At 41.3% G+C, this 12,940-nt stretch overlaps 1 protein-coding gene across 1 annotated transcript; it reads left to right on the plus strand.

Annotated features, from left to right (window-relative positions):
- The first annotated feature begins 9,107 nt into the window (after positions 1-9,107).
- LOC147510856 (uncharacterized) lies at positions 9,108-10,181 on the plus strand. Its single transcript, XM_086598270.1, has 3 exons — positions 9,108-9,581; positions 9,666-9,803; positions 9,924-10,181. Exons 1-3 carry the CDS (start codon positions 9,108-9,110, stop codon positions 10,179-10,181), a joined length of 870 nt encoding a protein of 289 aa, XP_086454396.1.
- Positions 10,182-12,940: the final 2,759 nt, after the last annotated feature.

A 12,940-nucleotide genomic window follows, 5' to 3' on the forward strand; every position in this document is an offset into this window, starting at 1 on the left:
TTGGCTCTTGTTCTTTTCAATCTTTTTCTTCAAATTCTCCAGGATTGCTTTGTTGGTAGGTTCTGCTTGGCCATTGCTTTGCGCGTACTGAGGAGTGGAAAATGCATGAACGATCTTCCACTTGGCCAGAAACTCCTTGACTGTTTTTCCTTTGAATTGGGAACCATTGTCCATCACCAGAGTATGTGGCAAGCCGAATTTGGTGATGATGTGAGTCCAGATAAAGTTTCTGACATGTGATTCCTTGACATGAGCTAAAGGAATTGCTTCGACCCACTTAGTGAAGTAATCAATTGCAGCTAAGACGAACTAAAAACCGGTGCCCTTTTGTGGGATGAACAGTCTCATGATGTCCAATCCCCACATGTGAAATGGCCAAGGGCAGGCAATATTGATTAACTTGTGGGCTGGTTGGATGATATGGTGGCCATAGGTCTGGCATTTGATGCACTTGAGGGCATACGTTTTGGCATCAATCTCCATTCGGGGCTAAAAGTATCCTTGGGAGATCGCTTTATGGGCCAACGAGCGACCTCCCACATGATTTCTGCACTCTCATGAATTTCAGCAAAAATCAATTGACCTTGTTCTGGGCTTATACACCTCAAGTGAGGTCCGCCAGCAGATTTTCTGAACAATTTGTTATTTACCAAGCAGTAATGGCAAGCCTAATATGGAATTTGTCTGGCTTTGACACGCTATTCTGGGAGTGTACCATGCTGGATGTATTCTATAATGAGTTGCATCCACGTTTGACTCATCTGATTATCAGAGAGTGGGAACAAGTTGCTGATTTCTAGGATGTGTTCCACTTGGTAAGCAGGTCAGTCCACTACTTCAATGAGTAATTGCCTAGGGGCGCAGTTCGGCGTTTGAGTAGCCAGGTAGGCTAAACTGTCCACGTGACGGTTCTCGTCACGCAAGAAGTGATGTATAGTGGCTTTCTTAAAAGAAGGAAGTAACTGATAAACAACTTGAAGGTACTTAGAAAGGTTACCTTCATGGGTAGTGGACTCTTTAGCAACCTGGCGAACAACTAGTTGCGAGTCACTAAAGACTTGAATATCCTGTACACCAAGTTGTAGCGCGATTCGAAGCCCCATGATTAGTGCCTCATACTCCGCCTCGTTGTTGGAATTTGCAAACTCGATGCGAACTGATTTCTCCATCATAGTTCCATCTGGTGACACTAAGACGACTAAGAATTCCGCTCCCTCCTGGGTTGCTAAAACCATCTATAAAGAGAGACCAGATTGATTTGTTGTGCTTCGTCGTGGATGGGATATCTGTTTCTGGTTCCCAATTTAGGTTGTCGATGGGAAAATCTGCGAGAAAATCTGCAATGACCTGTCCTTTCTGAGAGGTGCGTGGGACGAACTCGATGTGGTGTTCCCCAAGTTATTCGGCCCATACTGCCATGCGAGTTATCTTATTCTCTTTATGAAGGATTTTCTTGAGCGGAAAGTCGGTGAGTACTTTGATTGGATGTGCTTAAAAATAAAGCCTGAACTTTCTTGTAGAATATAACAATGCAAGTACAACTCTTTCAATGTAAGAGTAGTTCTTTTCAGCTGGAGTTAGCGTCTTACTTGTAAAGTAGATCGGTTTCTCTGAGTTGTTGTCGTCCTTGAAGAGAACCGAACTGATAGCAAAGTCTGATATTGCTAGGTAAATCCCCAGCATTTCCCCATCTGTTAGTTTGGCTAGGATGGGAGGTGTTGTCAGATATTCTTTGAGGGTGGAGAACGCTTGGTGGCACTGGTCGTTCCATGAGAACTGCTCACCTTTTTTAAGAAGTTGTAGGAAATCTCTGCACTTGTCTGACGCTTTTGATATGAATCAGTTGAGTGCAACAACTATTCCTGACAGCTTCTGTACTTGCTTCTTTGTCTGTGGATCGGGCATGTCCAAGAATGCTCGGATTTGGTCTGGGTTAGCCTCGATCTTGCGCTGTGATACTTGGTACCCCAGAAACTTCCCGGAGGACTCTCCAAAAAGGCACTTTTCTGGATTCAATTTCATTCGAGTTTGGCGCAATCTAGAGAACGCTTGCTCAAGGTAAGTGAGGTGGTCACCTGGTTTTTTGCTTTTGACTACCATGTCATCGATATAGACTTCCACGGTATCCCCTAACATGTCTTGGAATATGTCAGTGACTAGTCATTGATAAGTCGCTCCAGCGTTCTTGAGGCCGAACGGGAGAACATTGCAGCAGTAAATTCCCTGTTCTGTGATGAATGATGTTTTTTCTTGGTCTTCCTCGGCAAGTGGGATCTGGTTGTACCCACTGTAAGCATCCATAAATGACAGAAACTCGTGGCCACAGGTCTGGTCCACAAGTCGGTCAATTTTAGGTAAAGGAAAGCTATCTTTTGGTGTTTCTTGGTTGACATTGGTGAAGTCAATGCAAAGGCGAACTGTACCATTCTTTTTTGGGACTGCTACTATGTTAGCGATCTAGTCTGGATAATCAACTATTCTGATGAAACCGACTTGCTTGAGCTTGTCGACCTCATCATTGATGGCTTTTTGAAATCTTAAGGATAACCTTCGAGGTCACTGACGAACTGGTCTAGCATTAGGGTTTACATTTAGTCTGTGACATGCAACACTAGGATCTATACCGGGCATATCAACATACGACCAAGCGAAAACATCTTTATTTATAGATAAAAAGTTTACAAGCTGGGCCTTGAGTGTAGGGTCAAGGTTAGCCCTTATATAGATGAACTTATGGTCGTCTTTTGTTCCTAAGTTCACTCGCTCTCTTTCTACAGGTGGGGGTGCTGCTTTTGACGATGATGCGTCCTCAAGGGGATTGATCTTTGGAGATGTTGTGTCGACCTGAGAGATAGTGGAATTGGCAGCAGGGGTTAGAGCGACCTCTGTGGTTATGACAACAGGGGCTAATGCGACCTCTGTGGTCATGACAACATGGGATGGAGTGATATCTGGAATCTGTATTGGTTGTATAACACATGATGGGGCGACCTCTGGGGTCCTGACGAGTGGAGCAACAACTGCTAGAGCGACCTCTGGGGTCTTGACTGATGGAACAACAACTGATGGAGCGACCTCTGGGGTCTTTACTGGTAGAACAACAACTGTTGGGGCGACCTTTGGGGTCTTTACAGACGAGTAAACCTTCTTGCTGGAATCCCCAGCGTTCTGTTTTGGTGTTATGGCTTTGATCTCAACGACCAAGTCTTTGGCCATTGTGTAACTAGTGGGCTCATTCCTTGTGCTGATATGTGGGTCGGCGGTCTTATTCGCTGAGAGGACTTGATTACAATGATAAGCCTCGAGCTAATTGCTCCGAAGCTCCATCATGCCCTTAGGGCCAGGAAAGCGGAGTACTTGATGCAATGTGGTTGGTATAGCTTGCATTTGATGAATCCAACGTCGTCCTAGTATGGCGTTGTAGGACGATTTGATGTCCAGAACGCTGAAACGCGTATTGAAGCTGACTTTGTCCTCTCTAGTTCCCACAGAGACTCGGAGTATGATGTCACCGATTGGGTCGGCTCTGGAGCCGTTGAACCCGTAGAGAGGGGCGATTAGGTCTATGAAGATTGACTTGGGCAAGTTCATTTCTTGAATGGTATGGTAGAACAAAATGGCACATGAACTACCAGGATCTATCAGAACGTGCTTGACTGTCCAGTCGCTGATTTTGACATGGACTACGAGTGCGTCATTGTGAGGGAGGCAAACCTTGTTGAGGTCGGCCTCCATAAAAGTGATATCACCTGAACTGCAACCAGAATTGCATGGGGCAGGTGCGGCCTGGGAGGAAAAATGGTAAACTTCTTAAAGGGCGCCTACGTGCCTTATTTTTTCTCTGGATGATGTTACTGAATCATTTGGAAACGTGATCACATGAATGGTTTTGTCATTGTCACGATCTGACGAGTGTTGAAGTTGCTCATGGCGGGAACGGTCTCTGGGACATCCTCTGCTATGGGAGCGAGCTTGGACGTTGTAGCGACCATGGCAAGGCGAAGATTTGTTGCGCACCCAGCAAGCCATGAGTTTATGGCGTAGATCGCCATCAGCAATGTTGGTGTACTATTTGATATGTCCTGCTTCAATGAGGTCCTGGAGGTCACGCTTTAGCCCCCAGCATGCATCGGTTTCGTGATACTTTGCCTGGTGAAAAGCGCAGTAAGGCTTGTCAGGTCGATCTGCTGGCTATCATACGTCAGGTCAAAAATATGCAGCTCGCTTGATCTTGTCCAGTATGTAACTGGGAGATCATGTAAGAACAGCGAACTCACGATTGTTGTTTGTTATGTGCTCGGACTTCTGTTCCTACTGTCAGGGACGCTTTTTGGTGGGTGGGTCATTGTCAGAGATAGCTGCCACTTCTTGTTTTCCTGTTAGGCCTTGACGTTCCAGGGCTTCTTGCAACTTGATGTACTTGTCAACTCGAGCATATAGCTCGGACAATATTTCAGGACGTTCTTTCATCAATGACCTGGAGAGCTCGGTGTTACGCACTCGACAGGCGTTGGAGAATGCCAGTGTGGCAAAAGACTCTTTAAGACCGCTCTCCATGCATAGCAGTTCGACTTTGAACCGACCTAGGAATTGGCGAATGGTCTCATCCTCGCCAAATGAGAGCTGGAAGAGTGAATCGAGATCAGCTTTTTTAAGTCTATTGTGAACATACTGACTAGCAAACAGGTGGGTGAGTTGCTCGAAGGTCTTTATCGAGTCTGGCTTGAGTAAAAAGAACCAATCGAGTACACCATCTTTGAGGCTGGTAGGAAATTGACGACAATAAAGATGATCGAACTCCGGTGCACTATAAAGTGCAAGGCTTTGAATGTAGTGAGCCACGTGTTGACCAGGACACGTGCTGCCATCGTACATTGGAAAACGTGGTTGGATGAAATCTTGAGGAGAGGGTTTACCGAGTACCTCAGTAGTGAATGGGGACGCTCTGTATGTTTTGAGCATTTTCTGAACAATCTAAGTGGCGTCTTTCCGTACTGCACTTTGGCCGATCTTTTGCGATAGTTCGTTAATCTGTTGATTAACTTCGTTGATGCCGTTCTCTGTGATGGTACCAAATGGTGGTTGTGCGTTCACTTGTGCGCGTAGAGCAGCATTCTCCTGCCTGAGCAGGGTAATATTCTCATTCGTTAAGCCTAGCTGCTCTGCTAGACTTTGGACTTGAGCTTCGAGGCTTGCCATGCTTCGTGGGCTTGAGGTTTTTTGTTTTTGTAAAGTTGTTTCTCAAGTAATCAAGACCATAGATGAGGCCAATGTAAAGGAGCGTATTAGTACTACTCTACATACAAGGTTAAGAGGGGAAAAGGATTTGATATTTGGGAAAGACAGAGTTCGTTTTGAGCGAACTGCCTACGTATCTATCTCTCGATTCTGGGGGGTGAAAAGAATCAGGTCTCACGTAGTTCAGGTAGGTGGTATTTATAGATGCCGGGAGTTTAGATCTGCGAGACACGTGTACTGATATGTACAAGTGTGGGGTGGAGATTAAGAATGAGTGGTAGGTTGGTTTTGGTAGGAATGTTGTGATGATTGGGAGTGGTTGTAGTAGTTCGTAGATCACGGTGATTGGAAGTACAGGTATGGCTCTGGTAATGATTGCATTTGGATAAGGAATGGTGTCATCAGATGAAGCGTTCTACTTGAGGTTGTCTCTTCGACCTGAGATATCTTGTAGCGAGCTGAAGTAGACCACCTACATGAAATGAGCTGAATATGGAGCGATCTTGGAGGTAGAACTCTTGCTTATGAACACGTGCTTAATATTCCTGAATGAGAATATTACTCCCTCACAAAGTTGAACTGTAGAAATTTTTTTATGGAAGGTGTGGGCCTAGATGAAGGTAGGTATATATATCTAGAGTGGGCCTATATGACTAGATCAAGGATGTTTTATTGGGTTTGTACATGCCCACAGATTAATATGGATAGAAACCTCATTTTCATAGTATAAGACTATAAATATAGTAATTTTTTTTTTTGGGTAGGGAAGTTAGGGGGGATATAGGCATATATCCACTGTTAGCCCTCTCCTAGGTCCACCCCTGCCTCCCGATAACATTTTATAGATGCAAAAAAAAACCAATTCGAATTAAACCCTGCTCGGTATTGACAAAGTGACGGACTAATAACTCCGCTCGATTGTTTTGTCAATTCGAATTGACAAAGTGAGAAAAATCAGGTATTGATATTGCTTATTGCATGTAGAGACTAGAGCGTAGAAAGAGGAAAAAAATTAACAAACAAATCGAAGTTTCATGACTTGTGAAATAATTCTTATGTCCGAAATTTGTTTATTTAGGGAACAATTGAGCGGTCCAAAGTTCAATACGAGCCAGAGCACTTTTAATGGGCTTTATCAATTGCAGGGGTTTAATGGGCTGTTTCTATTACCCAGCTGTCCTTTTCTTTTACTTTTCAAAAGGAAATGACAATAAAACCCCCAATATTACCCACATCGTCTTCTTGCTTGCACTTTTCCAGTAAAGCAAAGCAAGATAGCTTTCCTTCCACCGTCTTTGATATTAATATAGAGTCCTGTATTGGGCGCCACACAAATTGGATTGGGCAGCCTCCAGCCCAAATCCAAACAGCAAAACCCAAAAAAAAAGCCCAGTACACCCCCCACCTAAATCGCGGAACCGGGAAAACCTTTTCCACCGGTATTATCTCTCTCGCGCAAGCCCAAAAAACCCTTCGAGCTTTGTAACAAAAAAAGCTCAAAACCAAACCTTTGTTTTATTGTATTGATCTATCTTCACACCATAAGGTATCGATCTACTTAGCCCAATATATTTTTTTTTTTTTTTTTTCCATTTTTAGATTTGTATATATATATATTTTTTCTTTTACTGCCTCTATATCAATTGGTCGAGTTTTGAATGGTTTGTGGGGTGGTATATATTTTGTGTCCGTGCTGGTGTGGTGTGTGCTGTTGATGTTTCTTTAAATATGGTTTGAATGTTGGCTTGTTTTGTTTGTTTGTTGGCTTGAAAACACAAAATTAGAATTCGTTTGATAAAATGCCTGATAGAAAATTACTTGTTTGTCTTGCCCATTTTTTATATGGTTATGTATTACTGTTTGTTTGTGATTGCAATAACTAGAAGGAAGAGATTATATATTTGGTTATTGGACATTGGGACTGTTTTTAGAAACTAGTTAGGTAAGAGTGTATGGCTAAGTTCGGTGTGGTATATGCTTGAGTAGGGTTTGCTTGAAGCTGTAGTGTAGTTTTATTTTTCGGACACTGTACTTTAGTCTTTTTGGAAATTATCTTAGAAAGAGTGGAGTGGTGGAAAAGTGAATTTTATACTGGTTTTGGTGGTTGACTATGGTTATCGAAAAAGAAAATTAAGATCTTGCTTCGTAACGAGTGTATGAATGGCTTTGCGTTCATATTCAGTGAGTCAGATATTTTAGCATGCTTGCTTGTTCAATGTGTAGTTTCACTTAGCAGTACTTTGAACTTGCAAAATTCTTAGGTGGACCAATATCAAGAGAGGAGAAATAGTTTGACGGCGAATATAATTGTATATGTTCATTACCGTTTTGAGTATGAAAATATTGTCAGAAACAAATGTGTTATTGCAAAAAGGAATTTTGGTTGGTTTCCTTTGATTTAAAGACTTATGATTGTCATAGTTTAAATCTCGCAGGTTGAATAAAGGTCTAGCTAATGAGTGGAACGTCATTGACATCATTTAAGGCTAGGCTTGGTGATCTTCCTTAGATGTTATAGAGTAGTAATAAGAGAGCTTGGTGTTAAGGTGTCTTCGATAGTATATCATTCTATCTTGTTGTTAGTTCTTGGTTGTCGATAACTATAATTTTATCATGCTGCTAGTTCTTGTATTAATGAAATCTTATTTTACTGATTGGGGAAAAGCAGTGGAATGATACCACTAGTTTGCAAAATGATTGTATCGCATTGAGGGACTAAATGTAGTATTCCCTATTTCACCTGTTTTTCCCACCTGCATGAGGCATAACATACATGGAAGACTATGGAGGTTTTGGAATTGTAATAGTAGTGTTAAAAATCAGAATATGATTTAAATTTGACTAAACTTATTATAGTTACTAATACTTGTTTTATTTTTCTTTGTAGCAATGGGTCCTCGATCAAAGAATGTCAAGAATGTAGTGAAAACTACATTCAAGGGTGTAAAGAAGTTGTTTGGTGGCGGCGTTCCTCTTCGGGTCGCGGTGACCCGCTTGAGCCTAAGAAGAAGAGAGATAGGTGGTGGAAAACAACGACTTCAATCCGTAGAGGCGATATAAAAGCAGATGATGATCCTACGAATGTAGGTGATGTAGAAGGAGAGAAAAAGAGAAAAAAGAGTGCGGGCACCTCGGCCTCAGTGCATAGAGGGGACCACAATGAGGTTGTTCCGAGTAATGTAGATACTGAGAGTGAGGGTAAGGGTGATATTAATGTAGATAAAGATTTAGATGACGTAGATAAAGATTTAGATATAGATGTAAATGTAGCAATGGATCGTGGGAAGAGTATAGTTTATGATGATGGGGATGACTCAGGAGAGGATGGAGATGATGGGGAAGAGTCTGGTGATGAAGATGAGGATGATGATTTGGAAGAAGAAGAATTATTGGAAGTTGAAGCACCGGTCGAAGTTGAAGCACCTCCAGTGGTAGACTATGTGAGAAAATCCAAGGATGATTTGGAGTACACACGAGGTGTATATGGTGGTGGCCCTACTGAGTCAGAGCTTCTGTATGACTATTCGGTGCATGTGGCTCGTGATGTTTGGGAAAATAAAGTATTATCATATACTTAGTATCTTGATTTTCCTTTGTCTTTACAAAACCTTTTGGTTCTCCTCATTGAGTCTTTGTTGTTTCAAGCAGAGCGCGGAGTGTTGAAGTGTGTTTCGCATCTATCCAAGTTAAGCCAATGGGATCTCAAGAATGAGTTCAAAAGATCTCCCAAATTTGAAAATCAGCTTAAGAGGACTGGGTTTTATGATCTGGTATTTGGGTGTTACAAACATCAAGATTCGGCATTGGTCTCTGCGTTTGTGGAGAGGTGGCTTCCAGAGACCAACACCTTCCATATTCTGTTTGGGGAGATGACTGTGACTTTGGATGATGTCTCCCAAATCCTAGGGATCGCAATTAGAGGCAGAGTAGTTAGAGGGAACACGGAGTTAACCCGTGAACAATCAGAGAGTCTCCTACACTGTGCTCTTGGTGTCTCGGAGCCTGTGATTAAAGTGGAGATGGACGCAAGCCGGTTCATTTCAAAGGTAAGGCTGGAATTCTTGCGGAGCCAATTTGCTGGGAAGGTCCGCGATAAAGGGGAAGGTGTCAACTTTGGCAGAGGTACAGAGGGCTGTAAGAGCTTATCTACTATTTTTCTTTGGATGTACCATCTTCACCAACAAGTCGGGAATTTGGAGTGCATTTATTATTTGACCAAGTTCTTTGAAATTCAAAGAGATCGGGCGGTATCGTGGGTGCAGCAATTTTGGCCTTTCTATATAGAGGACTTGGGGCTGCCACGTAATGCGAAGGTGAAAGATGTTTCGGCTTCGACTCTTCAAGTAAAACTTAAATATTTTGCAGATTCTTTTTAATGTTAATTATATTATTCTATTAGTATGTTAACTGTGTGTGTATATATCTAGGCGTGGATCTATGAGTACTTCCCGTTATTCAGGCCAATCCCAAACTTAGAGTATAAGTTGGCTGGGTCGCGTATTCTTAGACCCACAGTTAGCGCTGTGCACTATGAGAACCCATGTCATGCATTGCAGTATTACCGAGTGATATGATAATTGATGATATAACGGTGTTCAATGTAAGTATTTCAGTTTGTTTCAAAAAAAAAATTAGTAATTGATTATTTGAGTATGTGATTAATGACACATTTTATTTTGTTTAAGGTTGATTGGTGTCCATACGATGCATTCAGAGCTATACGCCTAGTCGATGACATTGCCTTTTTTGAGGGAATGATATGCTTTTTTGACGTTGTAGAGATTTACTGCGTTGCAAGGGTCATGCGTCAGTTGGGTCATGTGCAGTTTATACCTGCAGCTCCTCTAACACCAAATTACATGACCAGGACTGTAGCCGGACGCGGGTATGAAGTGAAATGGACATTGACAACTGTTGGGCTTGTATATTGGGAGTCGTGGTAGAATCACGTGATCCAACCCAACAATCGAGGACCCATCTGTACTTATCCATGCGAGTGTTATTCAGAGTACATGGAGTGGTATGTGAGCCATTCTCACATTCGATTGGTAAATCGCGAGCGACTTCCTATCCATTTCTCTCTAGAGACAGTTCCATCTTATGTACCGATTGTGAGTATTGTGATTTTCTAATTGTGTTTTGGTTACGGTCATTGAAAACGGTAATTAATAATTGTTTTGTATTCTTATTTTGACAGAACAACGTCATCGATGAAACAAGTCAATTGCTAGAGAGAGGTCTATAATTGGGTGGGAATAATATTCCCTAAGAAACAAGGTCCTCGTTCGAGGAGGCGTACAACTTGACTACGTGCAAGTATAGTGGTGGGCGGTACAATTATCATAATTGATTTTTTAGTGCGGCTTCCGATTTTGATGTAATTTATGTATTTTTTAATTTGATGTATTTTGAAGTGGAAATTGATGTATTCAATCTGAATTTGATGTGGAAATTGATGTATTTGAATTTGATGGCGTATTCGAATTGAATTTGAAGTGGAATTTGATGTTTTGAAATGAATTTGAAAGTGTATATGAATTTGATGTGTTGGTATATAAATTTGATGTTTTGAAAGTGGAATTTGTTTGTTTTTTGGATATGAAAGTGTTATAAAAACAAAATGAAATTCGAAAAATATTTTGTCCAAACGACCCAGTCATGTCATTTGGTATAAAAGCCAAATGACCCAGCCACATCGTTTGGTATAAATGCCAAATTACCAGCTCAGACCGTTTGGTGTAAAAATAGAGAGCTCTGTTTCAAACGACCAGCTCAGACCGTTTGGTGTAAAAACAGAGAGCTCTCTCTTAAATGACCAGCTCAGACCGTTTGGTGTAAAGGTCAAACGACCAGCCCACATCGTTTGGTTCAAAGGTGAAATGATTTGACTATGTCGTTTGGGGTAAAATCAAGTAAAATCAAATCAAATCAAATTACACTTATTCCAAATTGCACCAACACCTGATCTCTCCATCTTTAACATGTTTTACGCGGGTATCTATTTCTTCAAATAGCAAGTCCAAACACTTGTGTGAGACAAGGCCTCTGAGTTCACGAAACAAAGGAATCCGGGGGTGGTGCTGAGTTACAATCATACTCCTCTCGAAGGTAGCTCTAATCTCGGACATCTGGATCTCTAGAATCGGGTGGAATAAGCTAAACATACTCAAAAAATCATGACAGTTTACATTTTCTAGTACACGCTTCACCTGAGCATGAGACCCTTCAACTCTATTAGTTGTTGTACTCCCAAAGTAAATGTGTTGGTCAGTCCAACAACATACGAATCGATCCCTGTGAGGAAACCAAGTCTCTCACAAATAACTAACAAAATTAGAGTACTCAACCCTGTAATATTTTTCCAAAGCATCCCATCTACGCTGAGAAATAATCTTTGTCTTCGATTTGACTACAATGTTCCACGAGAACTGGGACTTCTCTACAAGTTCTGTAGTTGGAAAAATATCGTAACATTTTGAAAGGACGCACATAGCGATATGCCATCTACATAGATGCTTGTGTGTGTTAGGGAAAACTTTGTCAGTGGCACTCATCAGGGCCAAGTCCATGTCAAACACGATCACGGATGGGCTTATGTCACCAAACAAGCCACTAAATTTACACAGGGCCTACTCATAGTCGACTGTTGTTTCAGACTGAAGCAGCACCTGACACACGGTGAAAGACTTCCACGTTGAACTCACCCCAACAAATTGTACGAAAAGCCACTGATGCCTGTTAGTTTTGTAGGTAGCGTCTAACATAAAAATTGTTGGAAAATTTTGAGCCAACTTAACACCTTCTGAATGGGCCCATAACAACCCCGTTATCTCCTTGGTATTCTCATCCTGTCTCAATTCCTCAAAATAATGTTCTTTTGCTAACAACTCATGCAATCTCTGCAATTGTGTGAGACCGTTCATATCCAATTTCCTCACCTTCTGCCTTGTAGTGTAGACTTGGGATATATGATAACTGTAAAATGAATAGTTTACCTACGAAATGAACTACGAATCCAAAACGTAAGTAAACTAAACTTTCTAACTTTTACGTGCTTGATTATCAAATCTTCTACTCTCAATGCGAATTGCACTAAATGGAGTACGAAGTTCGTTCCACTCCTAGTTCCCTAGCATGGATTGTTTTCTAAGTCTAACTAGTCGCTCTTAAGTCAATGAGAGCTTTACGAAGGGTGTTATACTACGATGAAACTAAAATGAGTCTACGTTGAATTTAACTACGAATACTATGGAAATATGCTTGTTTTTGAATCTAGATAAAGGATTAGAGGGGAATTGAATCCACCTCGAATCCAACTTAATAACCTAGTATAGATTCTTGTATCTCGATTCTCACGTTCTTACGGCAAGACATTCGAAGTTCTAATCCCTAGTGTTCATGGCATTTCTACCGAAAGTACTAACTAGCATGTGAAGTCGTCCACCCATTCTCATGGCTTAAACACGACTTTCTAGAGTGGAATAGATTCTACAACCAATTCTATACTAACCACTAAGTTTTCATCAAGGCTTCATCAAACCCTCTAATGGAGGATTTAGCCTTGATTCATCAAACTAACAATTCCCATTAAATCTAAACTAAACATAATGAAAAGATTCTAACTTTATGCGATTTCACTAAACAATAATCGAAATCTAATTAATAACTATGAAATGATAACAAACAATAATGGAATTTAGAT

The sequence above is a fragment of the Coptis chinensis genome, chromosome 3 (genome assembly GCF_015680905.1).
Source record: "Coptis chinensis isolate HL-2020 chromosome 3, ASM1568090v1, whole genome shotgun sequence".
In the NCBI taxonomy this organism is placed as follows: Eukaryota; Viridiplantae; Streptophyta; class Magnoliopsida; order Ranunculales; family Ranunculaceae; genus Coptis; species Coptis chinensis.